The sequence below is a fragment of the Ovis canadensis genome, chromosome 23 (genome assembly GCF_042477335.2).
Source record: "Ovis canadensis isolate MfBH-ARS-UI-01 breed Bighorn chromosome 23, ARS-UI_OviCan_v2, whole genome shotgun sequence".
Classification (NCBI taxonomy): Eukaryota; Metazoa; Chordata; class Mammalia; order Artiodactyla; family Bovidae; genus Ovis; species Ovis canadensis.
The window spans coordinates 17,242,292-17,265,379 of NC_091267.1; the positions used below are offsets into that span (position 1 = coordinate 17,242,292).

General features: G+C 45.4%; 1 protein-coding gene across 2 annotated transcripts in view; it reads right to left on the reverse strand.

Annotated features, from left to right (window-relative positions):
- Nucleotides 1-23,088, reverse strand: part of ZNF407 (zinc finger protein 407) — a 385,838-nt gene that overhangs the window by 355,673 nt on the left and 7,077 nt on the right. Inside the window, exons 1-3 of one of the 2 annotated variants that reach the window (XM_069568808.1) lie at nt 21,632-21,999; nt 19,729-19,909; nt 997-5,665 (exon numbers count right to left, since the gene is read on the reverse strand). In XM_069568808.1, the coding sequence (XP_069424909.1) occupies nt 997-5,611 (4,615 nt within the window). In that variant the 5' untranslated portion in view covers nt 5,612-5,665; nt 19,729-19,909; nt 21,632-21,999. Of the gene's footprint in view, nt 1-996; nt 5,666-19,728; nt 19,910-21,631; nt 22,000-23,088 lie in introns of those variants that run through there. The other variant, XM_069568807.1, reaches the window with a different exon arrangement.

The following is a 23,088-nucleotide window of genomic DNA, read 5'->3' on the forward strand; positions in this document are numbered from 1 at the left end:
CAATGAAAAACTTTTATCTGTCATTAATCACCCTCAACTATTAACAATGCTTCATACTCTTTTGTCTGCCTCCTTATAACCATGCACTAAGTTTCAAAAACTGCATGAATCTAAAGTATAGCTTTAATAATAAGCCATTATTTAAAAGTACAGTAAAATAAACCTTACAGTTTTAATGAAAATATGTTCATTGAAATGTGAATTTATTATTCAAATCCACTCATAAATTCAACCATGGAGACAGAACTTGTCTAAGCAGAGCACAATGATTTAGAAAAGCTGTCTATTTAAAATAAAGAATGTATGGCAGGTTTATAGAAACAGTGCAGTGAATTTTTACATAAATTTAGAATAGTGGCTTATGTATTTTCCACACACACAAAAAAAAAGTTTCAAAAAGAAAATTTCTACCTAAAAATTGAACATTAAAATGGAACACTCCATGTGACAGTGCAGAAACTAAATCAAGTGCTACCTCCATGAAAACCAAATCCCCAGGACATATTAACTTTGAAAAGTGTTGACTAATTTTGATCTTTGAGAGCAGAATCCTGTTGCCTGGGAGTCACACTTTGGGATATAAACTATCTGGCAATGGATACACCTAAATCCCTAAAACTGTAAGGAAATATTCATACTTCATTCTTCAAAAGCCATTTAATAGGTCCTCTGAAACCCAAAGTGCCACTGAACAGACACCCTGGAGAACCAAACACTTACAGGACTTAGAGACAACTCAACAGCTGTGAGAGCAGAGATGCAGCAAAGGCGTCAGAAGGACGAGGCCTGCTGGTCAAAGGAATCTGCCAAACAGCCTGCCTTTGGAATCACCAAGGCTGAGTTAGTAACCTGGAGATATGTTGAGTGTCAACCAAGAGCAGAGCCGGGCCGGGGCCCACCAGGCAGGGGCTGTAAGGACTCCACGTTCAGGAGGAACCCAGGTCCCCACTCGAGCGGGCCCCGGCCCTGGTGGGTAAAGAGGTCGCGTGGACCTACCTGTGTGCGTGCGAATGTGCGCCAGGAACGCCATCGAGTTGCTGCTTCGACACATCTTCCCGCAGTACTTGCACACGTTGCCCTGGTTCTCCTCCCTCTCGCGGTTGATCTGCTCGGTGTCCTCCACGATGTACTTGTTCACCTCGCGGAGCAGCTCCTCGTGCTGCCCTTTGATGTGCAGGAACAAACTCTGCTCGGAGTCAAAGGGCTCCGTGCACTTCACGCACTTGAAGGTGGCGCCGCCCTCGGGCAGCTCCTCCACGCTGGCCTGCTCGTTCCGCATGTGCCCGGCGCTGGCCAGGTGCTGGTGGAGGTTGCTCTCCGTGTAGAAGGACTTGCCGCACAGCAGGCAGTGGAAGTGCTTCTCCTTCGTCGGGTGCTTCATGGCTATGTGCACGTTCAGGCCGCTCAGACCGTCCGCCAAGAAGCCGCAGTCGTCACAGCGAATCCGGGTGGACTCCGCAAAGGAACTACTGTCCGCTTTCTTCTTTTTCACACCTTGAGCACAATCCTTCAAGGGCAGCTCACTCATCCTCACTCCAGCTGCCACAAGCCCCTCTTGAGACTGGTCGAAGAGTTCCCCATCTTCAGGGTTCTTGATCCTTATTATGGAAGAATCAAATCGGCCGAAACTGTACACAGCCTGCCCTTTATCATCAATACTGATTACAGTTTCATAAACATCATTGTTGTCAATGGTGCTGTCAGAAGCTGGACCATCCTCTTCCAAAATCACTTTGGTTTCATGTCGGGAATTCATCAGCATCTCCTTACTCTCCAGAAGGGGATCTTCTGGAACGTCTTTCAAGTCCCCTGAACTCTGCATGCTTCCAGCTCTGTCCTGAACACTGCTCCCCAGGTTGAGCGGTTCTCCGGGAGCTCTCAGTATGGCACTCTTGGCTGGATGCTCTCCATCTACAGCTCTGGGACACCCACGTTTACCAAGAACTTTATCAGCTTTGTCTTCTGCGTTTCCTCCATCACTCTCGCCATGTGTGTTTGGACTACTGATGTCATTCAACATACTGTGCCTTTTCTTTGCTGGCTCATGATTCAAAGCTGAGCTTCCTGAGCTTTCATTCTGAAATTTGCTTGGGGAGCCACAATTAGAAGGAATACTAAGGGGTACCATCTCCTCCAGTTTTATAACTTTGTCCTTGTCAAGGGGCTGCTGGAAAGTTTCACAAAAGGAATGATCTTCACTGAGGTTAGACTCTTCCTCCGTCTCGGTCTCTACAGAGTCAGAAGCACAGAACACCTTGGACATGTCTAAATTGCTGTTCTCATCCAAAACAGAGCGATCGGCAGCATTTCTAGACTTGAGAGTTTCAGAGGGTTGCTCTGAAATAATCTGAAATTCCTCAGAATTCTGTTGCTGCTGCCCTTGGGGAATAATGATGGGTTTGGACATTTCTGAAGAACTGGCTTCTACGTTAGTAGAGTTCAGGTAAGACTGCCTTTTCATCTTGTGTTTTTCTGTTGCCGCATGCCTGGTCATCTCCCGTCGAGTCACAGCATAGTAATCACACGCCATGCAATAAAAGGCAAACTCTCTCGTATGTTTCCGTTTTACGTGCAGCTCCAGAGAGGTGGAAGAGTGTGCCTTAAACTCACAGTGCGTACATCTGTTCTCATCTGTGCTCGCGTCGTCTTTCTGGGGGCACGTGTCACCCTGAAGGTCCTCTGGATCCATAGAGGTTTGCTCCTTTTTCTCAGTAAGGTGACTACCAGTCTCCCCATCTTCAGGGTGAAACACGTTCTCAACTTCCACTTCCACTGGATTCCCTTGCTCGAGTGGTGGCTGTTCTGAAATGGAGGTGTCTGCTTCCACTGGAGGGTTGGCGGGTTCATCTGAAACTGCCACGCTGGTGTTCTTCCTACTGCCGTCAAGGTTTCCACCTTCAGGGCCAACAATGATATCTGAACTTTGTTTTCCACTCGCTTCAATTTCTACACGTCCTTTATGCTTCTTGGTGGCACAATGACGTTCCATGTCTCCCTTGGTTACGGTGTAATACTTACAGACTTTGCATAAATAACTGTACTGGTGACTGTGTTTTCGTCGAATGTGCACAGTCAAGTTCGTGATACTGGAGGCCAGGAGACCACAATGTGAACAGGTCCGAGAGATGTTGCCTTTAGGTCGCCCCCTCTTTGGAACCGGGGGTGGAGCTAATTCACCCTCTTTGGTAATGACACTGGACAGTGACAGCTCCTGGGCAGGCAGGATGCTCTGGTCGAGACAGGGCTGCTCCTGGAACTGCACACCCTCTCCGTGGCCTTCTGTCCTCCCATTCCCGGGGATGGTGAGCTCTTCTTTCTTGTCATTTGCACCTATGCAGACCCTTTCAATACATTCCTCAAAGCTTAGGCCAATGTTATTTTTCTTAGCATTTTCAAGATGCTTGCTTCTCTTGATGTGTTTCTCCATTCCTTCTTTGCTCAGGGAATAAAGATTACACGCTTTACAAAGAAAGTGATAGTCTTGACCGTGGCGGAGCTTTATGTGTCTCGTGAGAACAGTGGAAGATCTTGTTTTGTAAAAACACTTCTTGCACTGAAACTGAGGCTTACTCGAATGCCTCACTTCATTTCCGTGGCTTACCCTGGACTTAGCTGGCTCTTCCTGAGCTGCTTTTCCGGCCTCACTCACAGCAACTTTTGCGTTTTCTGATTCTAAAGTACTTAAGGGGAACGTCTGTAAAGCCGAATCACCATTAAATGACTGAGAACTCTTTGTTTGACCCAACAAGTGAATGTGCTTCTCAGTTGCCCTGTGCTGCTCCACGTCTTTCTCGGAGGAGAAGAACAGACAGCAGGGCGGGCAGAGGAAACCCATACTGTGCTTCTCCTTCATGTGGTCTCTCAGTTCCACCTCGTTCGGGGAAGTAAACGAACAACATTGACAACGCAGGCCGGAGGCGGTCTGCTGATGCTGGTGGCTGTGTGTGTGCTCCTCCACGTCCCTCTTGGATGCGCTGGAGAAGCCACACGTCTGGCAGTGAAACCGCAACTCACCCGCATGGCACCTTGTCACGTGGATCTCCAGCTCCGCCCTGCTTGTGGCTGTGTGACCACAGGTCGAACAAGCGCACGCCACCTGGTGGTCGGGAGCTGGCCTCGCCGCTGGAGAGTCCGAGGAGCCGGGGAGATGCGCGTTTGCCCTGTCCTGCTTCGGGGCCTGGGTCTCCAGGGGCGTCAGGCGCGGGTCCCCGTGCAGAGGCGCCGACTCCACGTCGCTCATTTTCATCGGTGCCCTCAAGTGCTTCGAATACAGCCTCTGCACTTCGTTAGTGCCCCTTTTACTAACTCCTAGGAGCGCACACCTCTTCTTCGCCTGCCCCTTCAAAGTGAAAGCACCAGCGTGCCGTCGGAAGCCGCTGCCCAGCACAAGGAAGCCGCGCTCAGCCCTGGGTCTTGAGACTGTGCTGAGGCCGGGGGCTGCCTGGGCCATGTTTCTGCCGGACTCCAGCCTATCTAGGAGCCCCTCAGAGGTGACGACCACGCTCAGCTTTCTGCTCTGGTTCTCAGGATTCTCGGCTGCATCGTGGGAGGTTACGTTTTCTTCAACGACCTCCATTTTCTCTGGAGAGGTGTTCCTGGACGGCCTCATTTCAACCAGGAGCTCGCTGCCGCGCCCGCTCTGTTTAGAAAAGCTTCCTCTGAAATCTCTGAATGTGCCCGCTCCAACGCTCCGCAACACTTTTGAGTCGCTGTTCCTGGCTACCGGCCTAGATGCTCTCGGCTTTGTGCGGCCAGCCTTCACCCCCACGGGACTCGGCTTCTTGGGCAAAGGCTGTTTGGTTAAGATCTGTACAAACCCTCCGCGGGCAGCGAGGTTCTGCCGCCGGAGATGCGTTTTGCCGAGACAGTGTGCGTTCAGCAGGTTCTCCTCGGCGCACTGAAAGCCACAGAGCTCACAGGAGAAGGCCCTTGGCGGGCCACGCGCCTGCCCGGCGTGCCCAGGGAAGGCCAGCCCGCTGTCGGCCGTGGGGCCGCAGGCCTGGTCCTCGGGCCGTGGCGAGGGGCGCGCAGCGTGCTGCTCCGTGTGCAGGCAGGACGTGGGCGAGTGGGCACGTGGGCCGCCCTGCAGCACCATGCCCGGGCCCCCGAGGGCACCACTCCCGCGCATCTCTTTGGGGGGCGAGGGCGACTCCCCTCCAAGATTGAGGAACGCCGTGGTCTCCTGAGCAGGCTCCTTCTCAGCGGCCGTTTCCCCCGGGCTCGAGTGGCCGGGAAGACCCGGGCCGCCGTCACAGGCACTCAGGAGGGGCCCCGCCCCGGTCCCCGACAACTCAACACCCACTCCCAGGACTGCGCCTTCAGGGCTCCCCGACCCACGGGTGCCCGGCTCTCCCGGCCACAAGGGCTCAGCCTCCGCTAGTTTTATTCGCTTGGAAACGTGTTTATTTCCATCGTCCTCCTCGACAGTGTGGTCCAAGTCCGAGGACTCTGCAAAACCCCTTTTGTTTGTGGGATTCTCAGCGGAGTCTGCTGTCTCATCAGATACAGGCCCACGGGCCACGCCGTGGGATGCGCTGTGGCTCGGGTGTTTTGCCTCCTCGTTTACACGGTCACCCTCATCGCTCCCCGGCTTCTTCCCAGGATCCATCATTAATAAAGTGCCAGCGAGCTTCCGTGTCAGCAGCGGTCACTGGGCTCTCATGGCCTGCGAAGAACATAAACGCAGTGTTACACCTTTGAACGTACAGAAAAGACAGACGTCAGCCCAAAATGCAACATAAAGTGACACGCCAGATGAAAAATATCCCAAAATCAGCCTCTACATCTCCTTTACATTGAGATGGACTTGATCACGTGCCAAGGCCTTCCTGAAACGAATGAAATCAGACTGAGCAACAGCATGTCACCACACCGCCAACTCAGAGAGCATTACTGCAGTAACTTTGATAGAAAAAGTAACTTTCAACAGGCTTACAGAAACACTCCCATGTTGTAGTTCTCTTTACTGGTCCATTTCAATTTACTACTTAAAAAAAAAAAAAAAGCAGAGAAGCCCTCTTTTCAAATTACATTTCCGTGAATTCCCATTCTATAAGATAGATTAAACAAAATCTATATGAGTCAGGGAGCCAGCCTTCCCCTCTTTGGCTTCCCAACAGAGGCCCAAGTCCCAGTATAAAAAGGTAATAACTGCTTCACCCCCTCCCCCAGAGCAGAGTCCTCCTGTGGTCCTTCTAAGTAGATCCTACATCTACCAACATGGATACACTCATTACACACAGCCCTGCACGCTCAAGCTCTGCCTCCAGTGAACGCCACCCCCATCCCAGCTGTCAATCACCGATTTCTCCATCTAACAGTCATTTTGTGTTGTCTGAAGGTTAATGGCAAAGGGAAATGTCAGTGATAGAATAGAATTAATGAAGTAAATTTTAGGGGGAGAAAAAAAATTTTATTGAATAAAATGCTTTAAAATCAATAGCATTGATTTCATTTTTCATTATGCTGTTTAATTCTATTAAAACATATCATTTTCCATTTACTTTACACCATGATTGGAATTCTCAGCCATTTGATTTGATGTTAATAAAACGCCATCAAGTATTATGGCCTCAAAGCTAACGATAACTATTTTTAACTATTTGTCCACTTTTTGTGTGTAACAATGACAAACCAAATGAAGGCTGTTATCTGTCTCTGCTAAAAGTAAGGACTATAAAATATATATAATGACACCAAAACCATGAGAAACAATATAAAAAATTAATAAATTAGCCTTTATCAAAATTAAACAATTCCAAATGACATTATCTCCAAAAACCACCAAAAAGAAAGTAAAAAGAGAAGCCACAGAGTAGGTAAAACATTCTGCAAATCAATAAATATGTAAATCCTCTGCCAGATACGTTTTACAAATATTTTCTCCCTTTCCATGTCATAAATGTTACCCTTTGATAAGCAGAAGTTTTAAATTTCGATAAAATAATTTTTTTTTCTCGTTCTGGCTGCTTATGTGTCTAGCTTTCTTTCTGCATCCAGAGCTAGAAGGTGAAGGCCTGCTTTATTTTCTCCACTCACATGTCCCAAGAATCTAGAACTATGCCGAGTACACAGAAGGTTTTAGAATGAACAAATAGCTCATTATGAAATCAGGAGTGTCTCCTAAGTGTTTATTAATGAAATGGAAATTGTCTGAGATGTCTTCCACAATTCTGGGAAAGGGGCCTAGTGAAGGCTATGTACCGACATGCCAAAAGCTGAGTGACACTGACACCCTGTCCATTTTCTATGTGCCTGCACACGCATATGCTTGAAAATGTCCACAACAGGAGCTATTTTTAAAAACATTTTTAACGTGTAGCCTAAAATGACATGAATTCCTTTCAATGAGTCCTTTCCTTTCCTCCTCTTCCAAGACTGCTGTGGCTCACAGCTATACCACCCTCACCACAGACACTGGCAGGTTTACATGCACAGAACACACAAACACCAAACACGTACGTCTATTCAGAGTCGATGTTCCATAGAGGGCACCTGACTCATACATTTTTGGAGATGAAAGAATGACTATATTAATATGCAGAAATAAAATAATGAGGCTCTATTATCTTCTATATAATGGCTCCAAAAATTCTAGAACAAAAGGAGAAAATGTTTCAGTATTTGCTATTTCCCAAATGGCTTTCTAAATTAATGAAAGAATTTCAGCATCTCATTATACAAGAAACAAACATTCAACAAATAGATACTGAGTTGCCTAGAATGTCAAGGAACTCTAATGATACAAAACACATCCTTTCCCCTCAGCAGGCTCATATTCTACTGGGAGCCCTGTGACATATGTGGAAAGAAACTCTGATATAAGGCCACGCGGATCACGCGTGTGATGTAAGTGTGATGTAAACTAACAACTACAGCAGCACAAACGGGCAAGCAATGCTACCGCCAGGCAGACTATTTGGCTAAAAGAGCAGAAACATTTGAACTAAACCCCAAGGAAACAAAGCGTCTTCCTTCCTTTTCTTGAGAGGGCAGGTAGGAACAGTTAAAACCTTTTAAGGAGGAAAAAGGGATTAGCAAAGCCACAGAACACACTGGATGAGCAGGCAAGACAGGCAGCAGTGCAGACAGCTACCGCTCTGGCTTTCTACTGCGCGGCAACTGAAAACCCAGGCAGAGGACCATCCACACATCACAGAAGGCTCCGAATTAGCAGCTGGAATTCATTCAGCAATGTCGGCAGGGAGTCACCAAAACACAGTGCTGCTTCGGGAAGATTTGGTTTTCAGTTACACGATGTATCACAGGGAGAGAAAGTCTAGAGGCAGAGCGAGAACATTCTAACTGTTTTGAGTTATAGGGCCTGAATTGGAATGACATCAGTACTCATGAGTCCAAAGTATCTTAGAGTGACCGAGAGGGGACTCGATGGAAATGAGGAAGCTTACACACATATAAATTTAAAAAGAAAAACCTTCATTAGAAAGATTATTAGTTTATTATAGCAGAACTCAAAACCCACCCAGTTGGGAAAGTTCAAGGACTCATTTCTGGAGGCAGGCTGAATCCATTTGCTCAACACTTACTGAAGTCGACCATCTATCAGAAAGCACTTCAACCCTCTGTGAACAGAGCACAGAGCAGGCAGGGGCCTCACTGTCATCACTCAAGGCAGGACCCCTGTTTTCTCTAGAAGTCCTAGTCCCTGTGGTCACTGGAGAAGACCGTGAGCCTCCCGTTTCCTCCCACAGTAAGATTCCAAAATTCAGAAGACTTAGTAGGAATTTAGAATAAAATAATGAGATGTATTATTAAGCCAAATCTTCTCAAAGCAGATGGTTCCTATACAAATTGATCAATTACTTTTCAACACACCACACATCCTCACTCTGTCAGATTTTCAAATATGCAATTCCATTTATAGTTTCTACTCTCACTCAAATTCTCATATAGTGGCTGTTCCTTAACTAAAAAAAATAAAGTGACCTTCAATTCTACCTATATACATGAAAGTGAAAGTGAAGTCGCTCAGTCGAGTCCGATTCTTTGCAACCCCATGGACTGTAGCCTATCAGGCTCCTCTGTCCATGGGATTTTCCAGGCAAGAGTGCTGGAGTGGATTGCCATTTCCTTCTCCAGGGGATCTTCCCGACCGAGGAATTGAACCCAGGTCTCCCGCATTGCAGGCAGACACTTTACCAGCTGAGCCACCAGGGAAGCCCCACCTATATACATACGTACATATATAGATATAGATATAGATATAGATATAGATATAGTGACCTTCAACAGAGTGATTCTTGGAAGAAAAGTTATGACCAACCTAGATAGTATATTAAAAAGCAGAGACATTACTTTGCCAACAAAGGTCCATATAGTCAAAGCCATGGTTTTTCCAGTCATCATGTATTAATGTGAGAGTTAGTTATAAAGAAAGCTGAGTGCCGAAGAATTGATGCTTTGGAAATGTGGTGTTAGATAAGACTTTTGAGAGTCCCTTGGACAGCAAGGAGATTCAACCAGTCCATCCTAAAGGAGATCAGTCCTGAATATACATTGGAAGGACTCATGCTGAAGCTGAAACTCCAATACTTTGGCCACCTGATGCAAAGAACTGACTCATTAGAAAAGACCCTGATGCTGGGAAAGATTGAAGGCGGGAAGAGAAGGGGACCACAGAGGATGACATCACCGACCCAATGGACATGAGTATGAGTAAACTCCGGTGATGGACAGGGAAGCCTGGTGTGCTGCAGTCGATGGGGTTGCAAAGAGTCGGACACAACTGAGCGACTGAATTGAACTGAATATCATGATCTTCAATTTTACATATTAAATTTTACATATTAAAAATTATTAGCTCACTAAGAAACTATCCCAAAAGAAAATCCCTACTATTAACTGAAATACTCTCTGCTGAGGTTTAAAAATAATAATAAAAAAAAAGATGCAGCAAAGAAATCAAAACATTCATACACTTTTTAAGAACAATAATAAAACAAATCAATAGCAGCCTTATGATGACACCTGGTGGCCATTTCTCACAGGAACTATTTTCAGCATTTTTTAAAAAGTGTTTCAGAAAGCAGTAGAGAAACATAACCAGTTATTGGACCACTTCATATGCTTGCGTTATTGTGGGCAGCACACATGAAGTCTTCCCCTTCACTTTCTCCCCTTTGGTTCCACTTTCACTCACTGCATCCTGACCTCGGTTCTCTCCCCATCCGTTTGTCTCCTGGGCTACGAGTGTGCGGCAGGCGAGCCGGAGCGGTCTCGCCCACACTCACTCGCTCTCCCGCTAGCACAGTGAGGCCACCCCCATGAGAAGGCCCTGCTCTGTGCCCACCCAGGCCCTCTCACCCTTCGTCCTTCCTGGACCGACCCAGAGGCCACCTGCTGGCAGCAGGCCACAAGCACAGCCACAGTGGGGACGCGTGTGGCAGGCAGGCACACACAGAAACTCCCCAGAGTCTCTCCCCCTTTGTCTTCAGACCTGGAAGGACACGGCAGGGCAGGTAAAGCGGCCCACAAGCCTGCTCCACAAAGGGAAGTTAGTGGACTACTCAGATCTCTTCCTTAACCTACCGCGGGCAACTGGACTTTTTACTGAAAGTATGTCTCTTACCACTAGGCTATCAGCAACTTAATACGGCACCACCACGTCCAGGTGTTGCCTGTTAACGAGAAACTCGGAAACCTTAGTTGCCGTTCACCAGTTTCTGAGACCACAAAATAAACTCTCTGATGCTGGCAAAAATATCACTTTCTATGAAAATGCTTACAAGTTGAATAACATCTTCCATGAGAAAAGAGTATAACTTAACACCCTAAAAACCATTTACTACATAACACTGGAGGCAATTTACCATAAATGGGTGTATAATATAGTTGCGGCTTATTCACAATTGGACCAGAACACGAACGCCTACGTCCAATAACACCCACCTCCTCACTGTCCAAAAACTGGCTGCAAGGCTTTCCTCAGTTATGTTCATACACTTGTACCTTTCCCCAATCAGATAAATTCATGTGGTGCTTTAAAATGAGTGCACAAAATCCTCTGACACTCCTTAAAGGGTGGAGCTAATCCCCTCCCCTTGCTGTGGCCTGGCCTTGCAGACCTGCTGGGAAGGGTCAGAGCAGAATGGAAGTGAGGGTGTTCACCTTCTAGCAGGCCCCGTGCCTGCGGCTTGCTCCCTCTGCTGCCCCTCTGTCTGGGGGAGCGGGAGCCCTGCTGAGCGTACACACTGCAGCCAGGGATGCTTGGGGGTGGGGGGTGGAGAGGAACTGAAGCCTCCTACCCAGAGCCAGAAGGAGCAACTGCCTACAGCAGGCAAGTGAGCTGTCCATCCGGAAGAGGTTCCTCCAGCCCCAGGCAAGCCTTCAGATGACTGACTGTAGAAGCAGAAGCCCCCAGGTGAGCCCACCCCCAAACCCCTGACGCACAGACAGTCACTTTAAGCCCCAAGACTTTGACATAATTCTCTGCAGGGCACTAGACTACTGGGAAATCCCATGGACAGAGGAGCCTGGCAGGCTACAGTCTGCTCGGCATCCCGAGTCAGACACGACTTAGCAACTAAACAACTAGTATAATGCCTGTTCTCTCCCTCCCACCTTGTCAGAAATAGATACAGCTCAAGTGCACCCCCCACCCTGTATATATATTTTATACATAATTTCCTTTTCTGTATGCTCCAACCTTTAACAGAAATCTTCTGTATTAACATGAGAGTATTAAGCTACTACACAGGAGGAGGTCAACAAATGTTAAGAGAATTACACTCTAAAATGCATATCAAGACCAGAATTCCTGTCAAACATGTGTAAGAAGATTTTAGAACTTAAGACAGTGACATTTACATTCATGCCTCTACCACCACCAAAATCAGATCATTGATCATTACAGTGAAAAAGCAGGACAGTAAAATCGAGCTATTAAAGAGATGAGGTAGAGAGAGTTCTAAATTAAGATTTGTATAGAATAAAGGAAAAGTGAAAGTTTCCAAAAGACCTGCTCGGGTTAGATGAAGGTTTTCATTTTCATCAGTTCAGTTCAGTTCAGTTCAGTCGCTCAGTCGTGTCCAACTCTTTGCGACCCCATGAATCGCAGCACGCCAGGCCTCCCTGTCCATCACCATCTCCCAGAGTTCACTCAGACTCACGTCCATCAAGTCAGTGATGCCATCCAGCCATCTCATCCTCTGTCATCCCCTCTCCTCCTGCCCCCAATCCCTCCCAGCATCAGAGTCTTTTCCAATGAGTCAACTCATTCTCATAGGCCCCTAGAATTATTTGCACCACAGACCTGCGTCAGAGCTAACGGTAACCAGGAGCTCCTTGCCAGCTGGACTCGGGATGATGGCGGCCCGCAGTCTAACATCCCCCAACCTACTGAGGCGGCCCATGCAGTGAACACATGGAGAGCCATGGGCCATCGAGGCTGGACGCATCACAATCCTTCTGGGCCCAGAGACAGGGAACTCCCTCACCTCCCACTAGCAGGTGGTATCCTAGCTCAGGAGCTGCTAGAGTCTCTGATCACATGACCTGTGCCTGATTAAGGTTCGCCTCCAAAGCATCTCACACGCATGTCAAGCTTAATCCTAAAGAAAACCTTCCCAGGAGGTCCAAAGACACACTGAAGACAAGCAGGCTCGAACTATGTGCTCCTGAGCCCAAAGGTCAGCATAAGGTAAACTATCAGATGGAGACAAAAGTTCTCACTCAAGTCAGAAAAGAATATTGTTTCTATTCCAGGGTGAAAGTGTTAGTCGCTCAACTGTGTCCAACTCTTTGTGACCCCATGGGCTACCCCAGGGATGGTAGCCCTCCAGCTCCTCTGTCCATGGGATTCTCCAGGCATGAATACTGGAGTGGGTGGCCATGCCCTTCTCCAGGGGATCTTCCTGACCCAGGGGCTAAACCTGGGTGTCCTGCACTGCAGGCAGATTCTTCACATCTGAGCCACCAGGGAAGGATGGTCTGTTCCAAACATCTGATTCTGTGTGCAAGTTAAAAAACAGAATATTTCTTAAGTTTTGATTGCATAAAACAATCACTAAAAAGTCATACTAAAAGGGAGAAGAAGTAGATCATCATACCTTTCATCAGCAAAGATAGTCACCTTTCCAACACTGCTCGTGAAGATGTATTAATACCAACAAAAAACAAATCACAGGACAAAAATAAACCATAAAATTAGCTCAGCCTTCTAAATAGACAGCTATTTCTTTTTTTTAAATCTTCCTACACTTCAAGTACTAGTTTCCAAATACGTTAATTGATCTAGTAATAAAGTTAATTTTATGACTATCTTATATCAACCGTCTCTGACAAACGTACCTTTTGTTGCATGAAAGATTTTATCTAGAAAGTTAAAATTTAATATATCTCTTATAAATCTTTCACTAGTATTTCTAATTGTTTTGATTTTTTAAGAAAGGAAATTCTTATTGGAATAGAAAAACAGTAAAGGGAATGAAGATTCTATGAGTAAAGAAGAAAAAGAAAAAATTCAATGCCATTAAAAGCAGACTCATAGAATCATTCGTATCCCATGCCATTTGAAAAGGTTGTTTTATTATCAATGTAACTAATCACAATGAAACCATCTCTTACAACTAAAGACATTATAATGAATTTTCTTTACAGCTACAGAGAAATGGGATTTGCTGTTTCACATCAAATAGAACAGGCTGTATAAATTCTTCTTCCTATTTATTGTAAAATATAATTTCATCTATAAAATCAGTCATGAAATATTAAAACTGAAACAACAGAATTTATATCCTTTACTTAATTTAGTTTAAACGGTCTATTCACTAAAAAGGGGGGGAGTGGGTACATGTGACGAGCCCCTACTTCCTCATTAAGTGTTTCCATTAGACCCTTTATTTTCAAGAATTTATAATGCAGCCATGAAGAAAAGCATTCTCTAATAAAAGTTAGTATACGTTCCTTAAATTTTCCTTACATCTTATTCAAAAGGCAAAAGAATAAAGCACACAGCATACGAATGCTGAGGAAGGGAAGACAACTAGGAGGAAAAAATTAAAGAAACACAATAGATGGACACTGAAAATGTAAAACTCCAGCTAAAAAAAAAAAAATGAAAGAACAAGTGAGGCGGCCCAGGTATTCCAACACACTGCAGGACACATGACGAATATTTAACTTTTCTGAGTCCTAGTTTCCTCATTCCATGTAAGATTTCTACATTCCATGAGAAAATCTCTCACTGACAGTAAAAAACTGGTGGCCACTCAACTAGAAGAAAAAGAATGAAACCGGTTTTCATTCCAGCCAGAAAAATCTGAAGAAAAAGGCTACTTCCAAAAATACAAATATGGAGGAAAACTAACTTTGCTGCTGCTGCTGCCTAGTCACTTCAGTCATGTCCAACTCTGTGCGACCCCATAGACGGCAGCCCACCAGGCTCCCCCGTCCCTGGGATTCTCCAGGCAAGAACACTGGAGTGGGCTGCCATTTCCTTCTCCAATGCATGAAAGTGAAAAATGAAAGGGAAGTCGCTCAGTCGTGTCCGACCCTCAGCGACCCCATGGACTGCAGCCTTCCAGGCTCCTCCGTCCATGGGATTTTCCAGGCAAGAGTACTGGAGTGGGGTGCCATTGCCTTCTCCAAAAACTAAAAACAGCTAAAACACATTCTACACTGTTCTTGCTTAGATTCATCGAGGTCCACTGAGAAGAGATGAATTAATACAATGACTAATCAAAGAACTGACAGGAAAGAAAAGACAAAAACTACTAATTTGGGAAGAAATTTGGAAAACATTAATTCCAACCGTCAATAAGCCAACACATGATATAAAATTATCATGCCTCAAGATAGCTGGAATGTAAATTATTAGGTACCAAAGACCTGAGTGTTAAGAAAGTATATTTAGAAAAGAGAAAATGTCAGCATTAAATTTTAAAAATGGATATAGTTCTAATCAAGGCTAGTTATCTAATAAGGTTAATAGTTTCCCACACACCCAAACTGGATAGTGAAATTACAGGTAATTTTTCCTTCTTCTTCCTGGATTTTTTCTATATGCTTTCCTACATGTATTACTTTGGGAGGAAGACTATGGGGGAAGCTTTAAAAAATTCCCTACATATGGTTAAGTAATGGAAAATGATGATTCCTCTCAAGAAAGGAAGAGCAAGCCCTCAGGTAGAAATACATTTATGATTGTGGTTCTTGGACTAAATTGAGAATCAAAATACTACAAATAAAAGGAAGATTAGGGGGTGACTTGCAAAAACCAGAGATGTTTGGGGTCTAATTTTAGTCAAACACCCAGGGATACCAAGAAATTTCCCTGTGGCCACTGGACTGCCCACTAAACTCAGAAAGGAGGCGGCGGCCCAAGAACAGCAGGCACAGCTGGCAGCCACGTCTTGGCCTCCCATCCCATCCCCACTGAATAGACCCTGGGCTCCTGAGGATTGGCGGGATCTAGGCCTGAGGCATGGTAGGTACGTGATAATTAAGTACCGTTAAGCTAGGAATGAAGAAGTCTACGTTGACGACCGGGAGACAGACAGGCAAGCAGACAGACAGACAGACTGACAGGGCCAAGGCATGGCTCTGTTTAGAGCAGTGCTGAGGGCCAGCCGGTAGACGTGGAGGGAGTGCAGGGGACAGAAAACCATTTGACAACACCTGTATCAGGGAAGATGGATGCCAAGTCCAGGGGGGTAATTCTGACATGCAGAATATCTGAGTGGCATTAAACCATCTCCCTACACTGCTTATTTGTTGCAAGGGAAGATGACAAACTGAGTCACTGCACAGTGGCTACACCAGCTACATCTTGCAGGGGTGATCAAAAGTAACCTCAGCGGTGAAGGTGGACACGGGCTGCCTGCAGACAAGCACCCTGAGAGGGCAGGACGCCTGGGCTCACTGCAGCTGAGAACGGCGAACCTGCAGCTAACGCAGACGAGACAGCAGACAACCCAGAGCGAGGAATGCTTTATTTGAAGATGAAGAAAAACGTGGGGAGCACTGCATTCTTCACAAATGTCAGTGTCATAAAAGACAAAGACAGACTATGGAAATGTTCCAGATTACAGGAGGCTGAGGAGACATGTGGCAACCCACTCCAGTATTCTTGCCTGGAAATTCCATGGACAGAAAAGCCTGGCCGGCTACAGTCCACGGGCTCAGACACGACTGAGCGCGCACGCGCACACACACATACACACACACACACACACACACACACACACAGACATGACAATGAAAAGTGATACATGTTCTCAGACTGATCCTCTGGTGGCAGGAAAACATGCCATTAAGGGCATCCTAGGTCGGCTGACCAAAAGCATCGTGCTAGTTAACTGTGTGTATCACTCGGGGCTGCACAGAGAGCTGGTAAGATATTCTTTCCAGGTACATCTGGGAGGATGTTTCTGGAAGAGAGGTGCATTTGAACAGTAGACTGAATAAAGATCTTCTCTCACCAGTGTGGGCTGGCAGTGCCCAACCTGTTGAGGGCCGGAAGAGAACAAAATGATGGAGAAGTGGACAGAGGGCAAATTTGCTTTTTGTCCTTGAGTTAGGACATCCACCTTCTCCTCTAACATCAATGCTCATGGTTTTTGAGCCATCAAACTCAGACTGAATTGTCACCAGCTCTCCTGTTTCTCCATGCTACAGAGAGATTATGGAACTTCCAAGCCTCCATATTCACACTGACCAATGCCTACGAAAAAAAAAAAATCCTGATATATATCTGTATACATCCTATCAGGCTTCTGAGGCGGCGCTAGTGGTAAAGAACCCACCTGCCAATGCAGGAGATGTAAGAGACTTGGGTTCAATCCCTGGGTCAGAAGATCCCCTGGAGAAGGGAAAGGCAACCCACTCCAGGATTCCTGCCTGGGAAAGTCTACGGTCAGAGGAGCCTGGTGGGCCACAGTCCACGGGGTCACAAAGAGTCAGACACGACTGAAAGTGGCTCAGCACACAGCATGCATACACCCTATTGGTTCTCTTTCTCTAGAAAACCCTGACTGACACAAGTTTTGGTACAGAGAATGGTTCTAGATGAACAGGATTTTCCCTTGAATTGGAACCAAGGTTTCTGGAACTGACTTTCTAATGACTACTTCCAGTAGCAAACAGAGTACCGATAGCAGTCTGTGGTGTGAACAGGAAAACGCTGTCCCAAACCCCCACCAGACACACAGGTCTGCCGATTCCCAGCTGAGTGCATCCGCTTCCATCAGAACCTTGTGGATTAAGCACTGAGGACACTAAAGAGTACTCATCATGTGAACAGTATTTCCAAATATGATAGAAATACAGTAGTGGCCTTCAATAAAGTTACGTAGCACAAGGAGGATTTTCAAGTAAGTATGTGTTTTTAGCAAGTGTTTTAGGAAAAAAATGAGACACCAGCCTATGATTCCACCTGTGTTACTTCTTATGGCAAGGCTAAGTTTGAAAAAAAAAAGGTAAAACACTATGGCATAAAATATAGCAAAAACAATGAAAGAATAAAACAACTAACGTATGGAAAACTCTGCTTACATATATCTTACTCATTTACTGATTTTTTAATTATATTCTAAGAAATCAATTAAAATAGTTAAGAGTTCTCCACTCTAAATTTGTCAGTAAATCAGGGTGTTTGGAAAGTCAGTCCCTGCCCCTCCACTGGCAAGCCTTCACAGGCGGCCTCACTCCCTAGTTTTCACACAAGAGTACTGGCACCTTGATGACACCTCTCAGAAAACACTGTGGCCAACGAAATGTCCTAACTCTGTATACTGAGAATTAAATATCCTGAGAATTAAATAAGAGAAGTATATATTGGGTTGGCCAAAGGGTTCGTTTAAGTTTTCTGTAAGAGCTTATGGAAAACCCCAAATGAACTTTCTGGCCAACCCAATATGTGGAGAAGGAAAACTACAAAATATTAATCTTCTACACATTCGGAGCTTTCCTTTAGATTTGAGTTCCGCGGCTTCCCTGTGGCTCGGACGGTAAAGAATCCGCCTGCAATGGGGGAGACCTGGGTTTGATCCCTGGGTTGGGAAGGTTCCCTTGGAGGAGGGCAGGGCAACCCACTCCAGTATTCTGGCCTGGAGAATCCCATGGACAGAGGAGCCTGGAGGGCTGAAGTCCATGGGGTCGCAAAGAGTCGGACACGACTGAGTGACTAAGCACAGCACACACAGCAGCTAGAATCGCCCTAACAAGAAGCTAAGCCCTACTACCATACTCGCGGTAAGAAGTGGACTTGCACCCGGCTCAAACACAGGTTCACATCTCGCTCCTGTCACTCCCCAGGCCGGTGCCCCAGGTAAGCAGGTCGGCAGGCAGGCCGCTCCTAGCCAACCCAATATGCGGGAGCCTGGCGCTTTCCATCCGGATGCTCTGCCTCAGAGCTCGCCCATTCTCTGCATCCCCCTGACAGAAGCAGCAAAGAGGCAGGGCATTGCCCCTTTAAAAGCCTTGTCCCCCAAGCGGCATCTGCCACTTCCACTCAATTCCTGCTTCGCTGCAAGAAAATCTGCAGTGTGCCCTGGAGCCACGCACCTGGCCTGTGTGGAAGGGGAGGCCTGAGTTAGGTGGACAGCTAGCCATCCCTGCCACCAATCCAAAAATTACCACACTACTGGCCATTCTACCATTAATGAAGGTTTTTGGTCTTTATTTGTTGCTTGGTCTTTATGAGGCTTCCCAAAACCTGGTTTGATAAATGCAGCTGTCCCTTTAAGAGAATGCTTAGAGCCATTAGTTCCATATTTGTAAAACAAAGAGACTTACAGACAATATCAATCCTTGGAAAATTTAGCTAATCATCAAAACAAGAGTCCCTCGCCTACACGTGAGAGATTCTAATATCTGGGGTGCTGACAAAACCTGTGGTTTTAAAGAGCTCCCTGGATGACTCTCAAGAGGCAGATTTGGGCCCCCTGGCTAAAAGTCCCTCCTAACCTCAAGAAAACCTGCATACTTAACACACATTCACCACACAGAGCTGAGGTGGAGAGGAGAGCAAAAAAGGGGAGTCAGGACGGAGAAAAATGTACTGCCCTAAACAGGGGCCCCACACCAGACTCCTTGCCTACCTAATAACTGGCCACACATTATTCCGAAAGTGACTTTCAGCAAACACTGCCCCAATCTGCCTCAACCCTGAAGTCCTAGTGTTTTAAACACTACCCTATGGGAAGCCAGATTATGGACCCTGAAGATTCTCAATGAGAGCCACTTGATCTCATTTTCTGAAAGACTGTAATTTCCACTTCCTCTCCTTGAATGATCTGAATTTTCTGGACTATTTTTAGACATACATTACACCTTAGTTTAAATTCTAACAGTTTTATAATTTTATACAGTCCTATAAAGCTGTGATTCTTCATTCTGTAATAACTGATCCAATAACGATATATCAAACTCTGATCCCCAATCCACAGTAATTCACAACTGAACTGTACACTTGGGAAGGAGTGGTTTGTTGCTTGTTGCAGGTCTAAAACTCACAGTTTTCATTATATTTAGTAACTGACAAGTAGGCTAGGATTTGGTTACACTGGATGATCATACTGGTGTTACTCCAACTGTATTAAGCAACATCTTTTCCCAAGGAGGTTTCTTATTACCTTGCTTGTTTTTATCTAAAACTACTTTGCTTTTTAACAAAAGGGGGAATGTACAGCATATAAGGGAAAACAAAAGAGAAGTGTGAACATCAAATACACTGCAAAGCACTGAGAATCAGGACTGAGATTGTCTCACTTTAGCAAAATACAGCTGAAACGAGAAGAGCTGAAGCACCTAAACTCCATCTGAAGAGGCCTGGGCTCCACACGTGCCCGTCAGGGAACTGCGACAAGGGCCAGGTGAGTCTGAAATGCAGACATCCCACTGTGGAAGGACTCTCACGGGCTGTCGGCTCCTTAGTGAGGGGCTGGCTCTGCTAGAAAGGATGACATTACATCATTACAAACGCTTGACACTTCCCGCGTTTTAGACAATTTCAGCACTCTGAATATCAAACAAAAATAGTGGAGCTATTTGGTTCCACAGGACATGCAATTTGACTTCAGGCTTCTAGAACCATCTTTTTATTGTCCCTATACTTGCTCATTTCAAGGACCAACTGTCACATCATGATGGCTTAAATTAAGGTTTACAGCATAAGTAATGTTTATTTAGAAAACAGTCCTCGCAATATGGGATACATATGACACTCCAAAAAAAGTTATCAAAGGTAAGAAACAAAGAAAAAAAAAAATAGGGGAAGGCAGATTTCTCAAAAGTGCCCTTCTTAGCAACCTAAGCAAAGAAGTAATGGTTTCCTAAATCCTACAGCATGCTACAACCACTTCCTAATGAAATGGAATATACAGTCCTTAGAATTAAAACAAAACGCAATTACTTTTCCTGCTTTCAAGACCGTCACATGCTAGAATAATGAAGGCATGTGTGTGTCAGTGGCTCAGTCGTGTCTGACTCTTTGCGACCCCATGGCCCTAATTTGCATTTCTCTAATTATTGATACTGGGCTTCCCTGGTGGCTCAGTGGTAAAGAATTTGCCTGCAATGCAGAAGACACGGGAGACTCAAATTCGATCCCTGGGTCAGGAAGATCCCCTGGAGAAGGAAGTGGCAACCACTTCAGTATTCTTGCCTGGAAAATTTCATGGACAGAGGAGCCTGGGGGGCTACAGCCCATGGGGTCACAAAAGAGTCAGACACAACTGAGCACCGCATAAAGTCACGTACTGAAAAGAGCTACTTGTGACTTTTCTGTTCACCTATTGATGGTTTCTTTCAATGAGCAAAAGTTGTTGATACGACTGTTGTCAAACATCCGTCTTTCTCTCTATGGTCCGCACCTACTACTATTTGCGTAAGAACCTCTTTCCTCTAACAGAGTGACAGGACTATTCCCCTACACTGTCTTCTAAAAGTTTCACAGTTCTGCCCTCTACTTGTAAGCCTCTAAATGATTTTGGTGAATGATATGAATTAGAAATGCATCCCATGGATAAGAAGGCCCCTGTTTGGTAAGGGCCACAGTCACAGCCAATCATTACTAGACACCAAATGTACCCCCAAGTGAACTAGTGGTAGGTGTTAATCACTACTTTATTGAGGTTTATACTGGTCTCTCATTGAGGCAAACAAAAAACTAGACACTGTCAACAGGAAAACTTGGAAGGTTTAGCAAATTAGTCAGAATATGATCCCCAGCCACCACATTTCAGACAGAATCTTTAAAAATACCCCAAGAGGGAGATGGCAGGGAGAGAACATAGGCATACCTATGGCTGATTCATTTTGATGTTTGGCAGAAACCAACACAATTCTGTAAAGCAATTATCCATCAATTAAAAAGTAAGTTTAAAAAAAAAAACCAAAAAACTCGATGTTGTCTTATTCTTTAAAAAAAAAAAAAAAAGAGCAAGAGAGACTTAAGCATTGGGGAAATGGGGAAAGTGTGGGAAAATACGCATTCTCAATAGTACTGGTTGGCATATAAACCTTTACAACCTTTCTAGAGGGTTATTTTACAAGTGATAATCAGAAACTTTCAAATGTGTATCTTCTCTGAGCTCCCAATGACTCTACAGAATTTACCTTAAAGAAATAACTGGACAAAATACGTGTTTAAGGACATGTTAAGGATATGTACCATGGACATCTTTACAATGCAAAGAATCGGAAGCAACTCAATACCCAGTGACAGGCACTGGTTAACGAAGCTGCCGTGGTGCGTCCACGCTGAAATTCTGTGCATATTACAGAGCTGCACTGACGTGGGGAAATGTTCACAGTACTCTGGGAACATTCAGAAAAACAGTTACAAAATGCACACATAACATTCCTTTCAGTTCAGTTCAGTTCAGTCGCTCAGTCGTGTCGAACTCTTTGTGACCCCATGAATCGCAGCACGCCAGGCCTCCCTGTCCATCACCAACTCCCAGAATTCACCGGAACTCATGTCCATCGAGTTGGTGATGCCATCCAACCATCTCATCCTCTGTCGTCCCCTTCTCCTCCTGCCCACAATCCCTCCCAGCATCAGAGTCTTTTCCAATGAGTCAACTCTTTGCATCAGCTGGCCAAAGTACTGGAGTTTCAGCTTCAGCATCAGTCCTTCCAAAGAACATCCAGGACTGATCTCCTTCAGAATGGACTGGTTGGATCTCCTTGCAGTCCAAGGGACTCTCAAGAGTCTTCTCCAACACCACAGTTCAAGAGCATCAATTCTTTGGCGCTCAACTTTCTTCACAGTCCAACTCTCACATCCTTACGTGACTACTGGAAAAACCATAGCCTTGACTACACAGATCTTTGTTGGCAAAGTAATGTCTCTGCTTTTGAATATGCTATCTAGGTTAGTCATAACTTTCCTTCCAAGTAGTAAGCATCTTTTAACTTCATGGCTGCAATCACCACCTGCAGTGATTTTGGAGCCCAAAAAAATAAAGTCTGACACTGTTTCCACTGTTTCCCCATCTATTTTCCATGAAGTGATGGGACTAGATGCTATGATCTTAGTTTTCTGACTGTTGAGCTTTAAGCCAACTTTTTCACTCTCTACTTTCACTTTCATCAAGAGGCTTTTTAGCTCCTCATCACTTTCTGCCATAAGGGTGGTGTCATCTGCATATCTGAGGTTATTGATATTTCTCCCGGCAATCTTGATTCCAGCTTGTGCTTCTTCCAGCCCAGCGTTTCTCATGATGTATTCTGTGTATAAGTTAAATGAGCAGGGTGACAATATACAGCCTTGACGTACTCCTTTTCCTACTTGGAACCAGTCTGTTGTTCCATGTCCAGTTCTAACTGTTGCTTCCTGACCTGCATATAGGTTTCTCAAGAGGCAGGTCAGGTAGTTGGGTATTCCCATCTCTTTCAGAATTTTCCAGAGTTTCTTGTCATCCACACAGTCAAAGGCTTTGGCACAGTCAATAACGCAGAAATGGATGTTTTTCTGGAACTCTCTTGCTTTTTTGATGATCCAGCGGATATTGGCAATTTGATCTCTGGTTCCTCTGCCTTTTCTAAAACCAGCTTGAACATCAGGAAAGTTCACGGTTCATGTATTGCTGAAGCTGGCTTGGAGAATTTTGAGCATTACTTTAC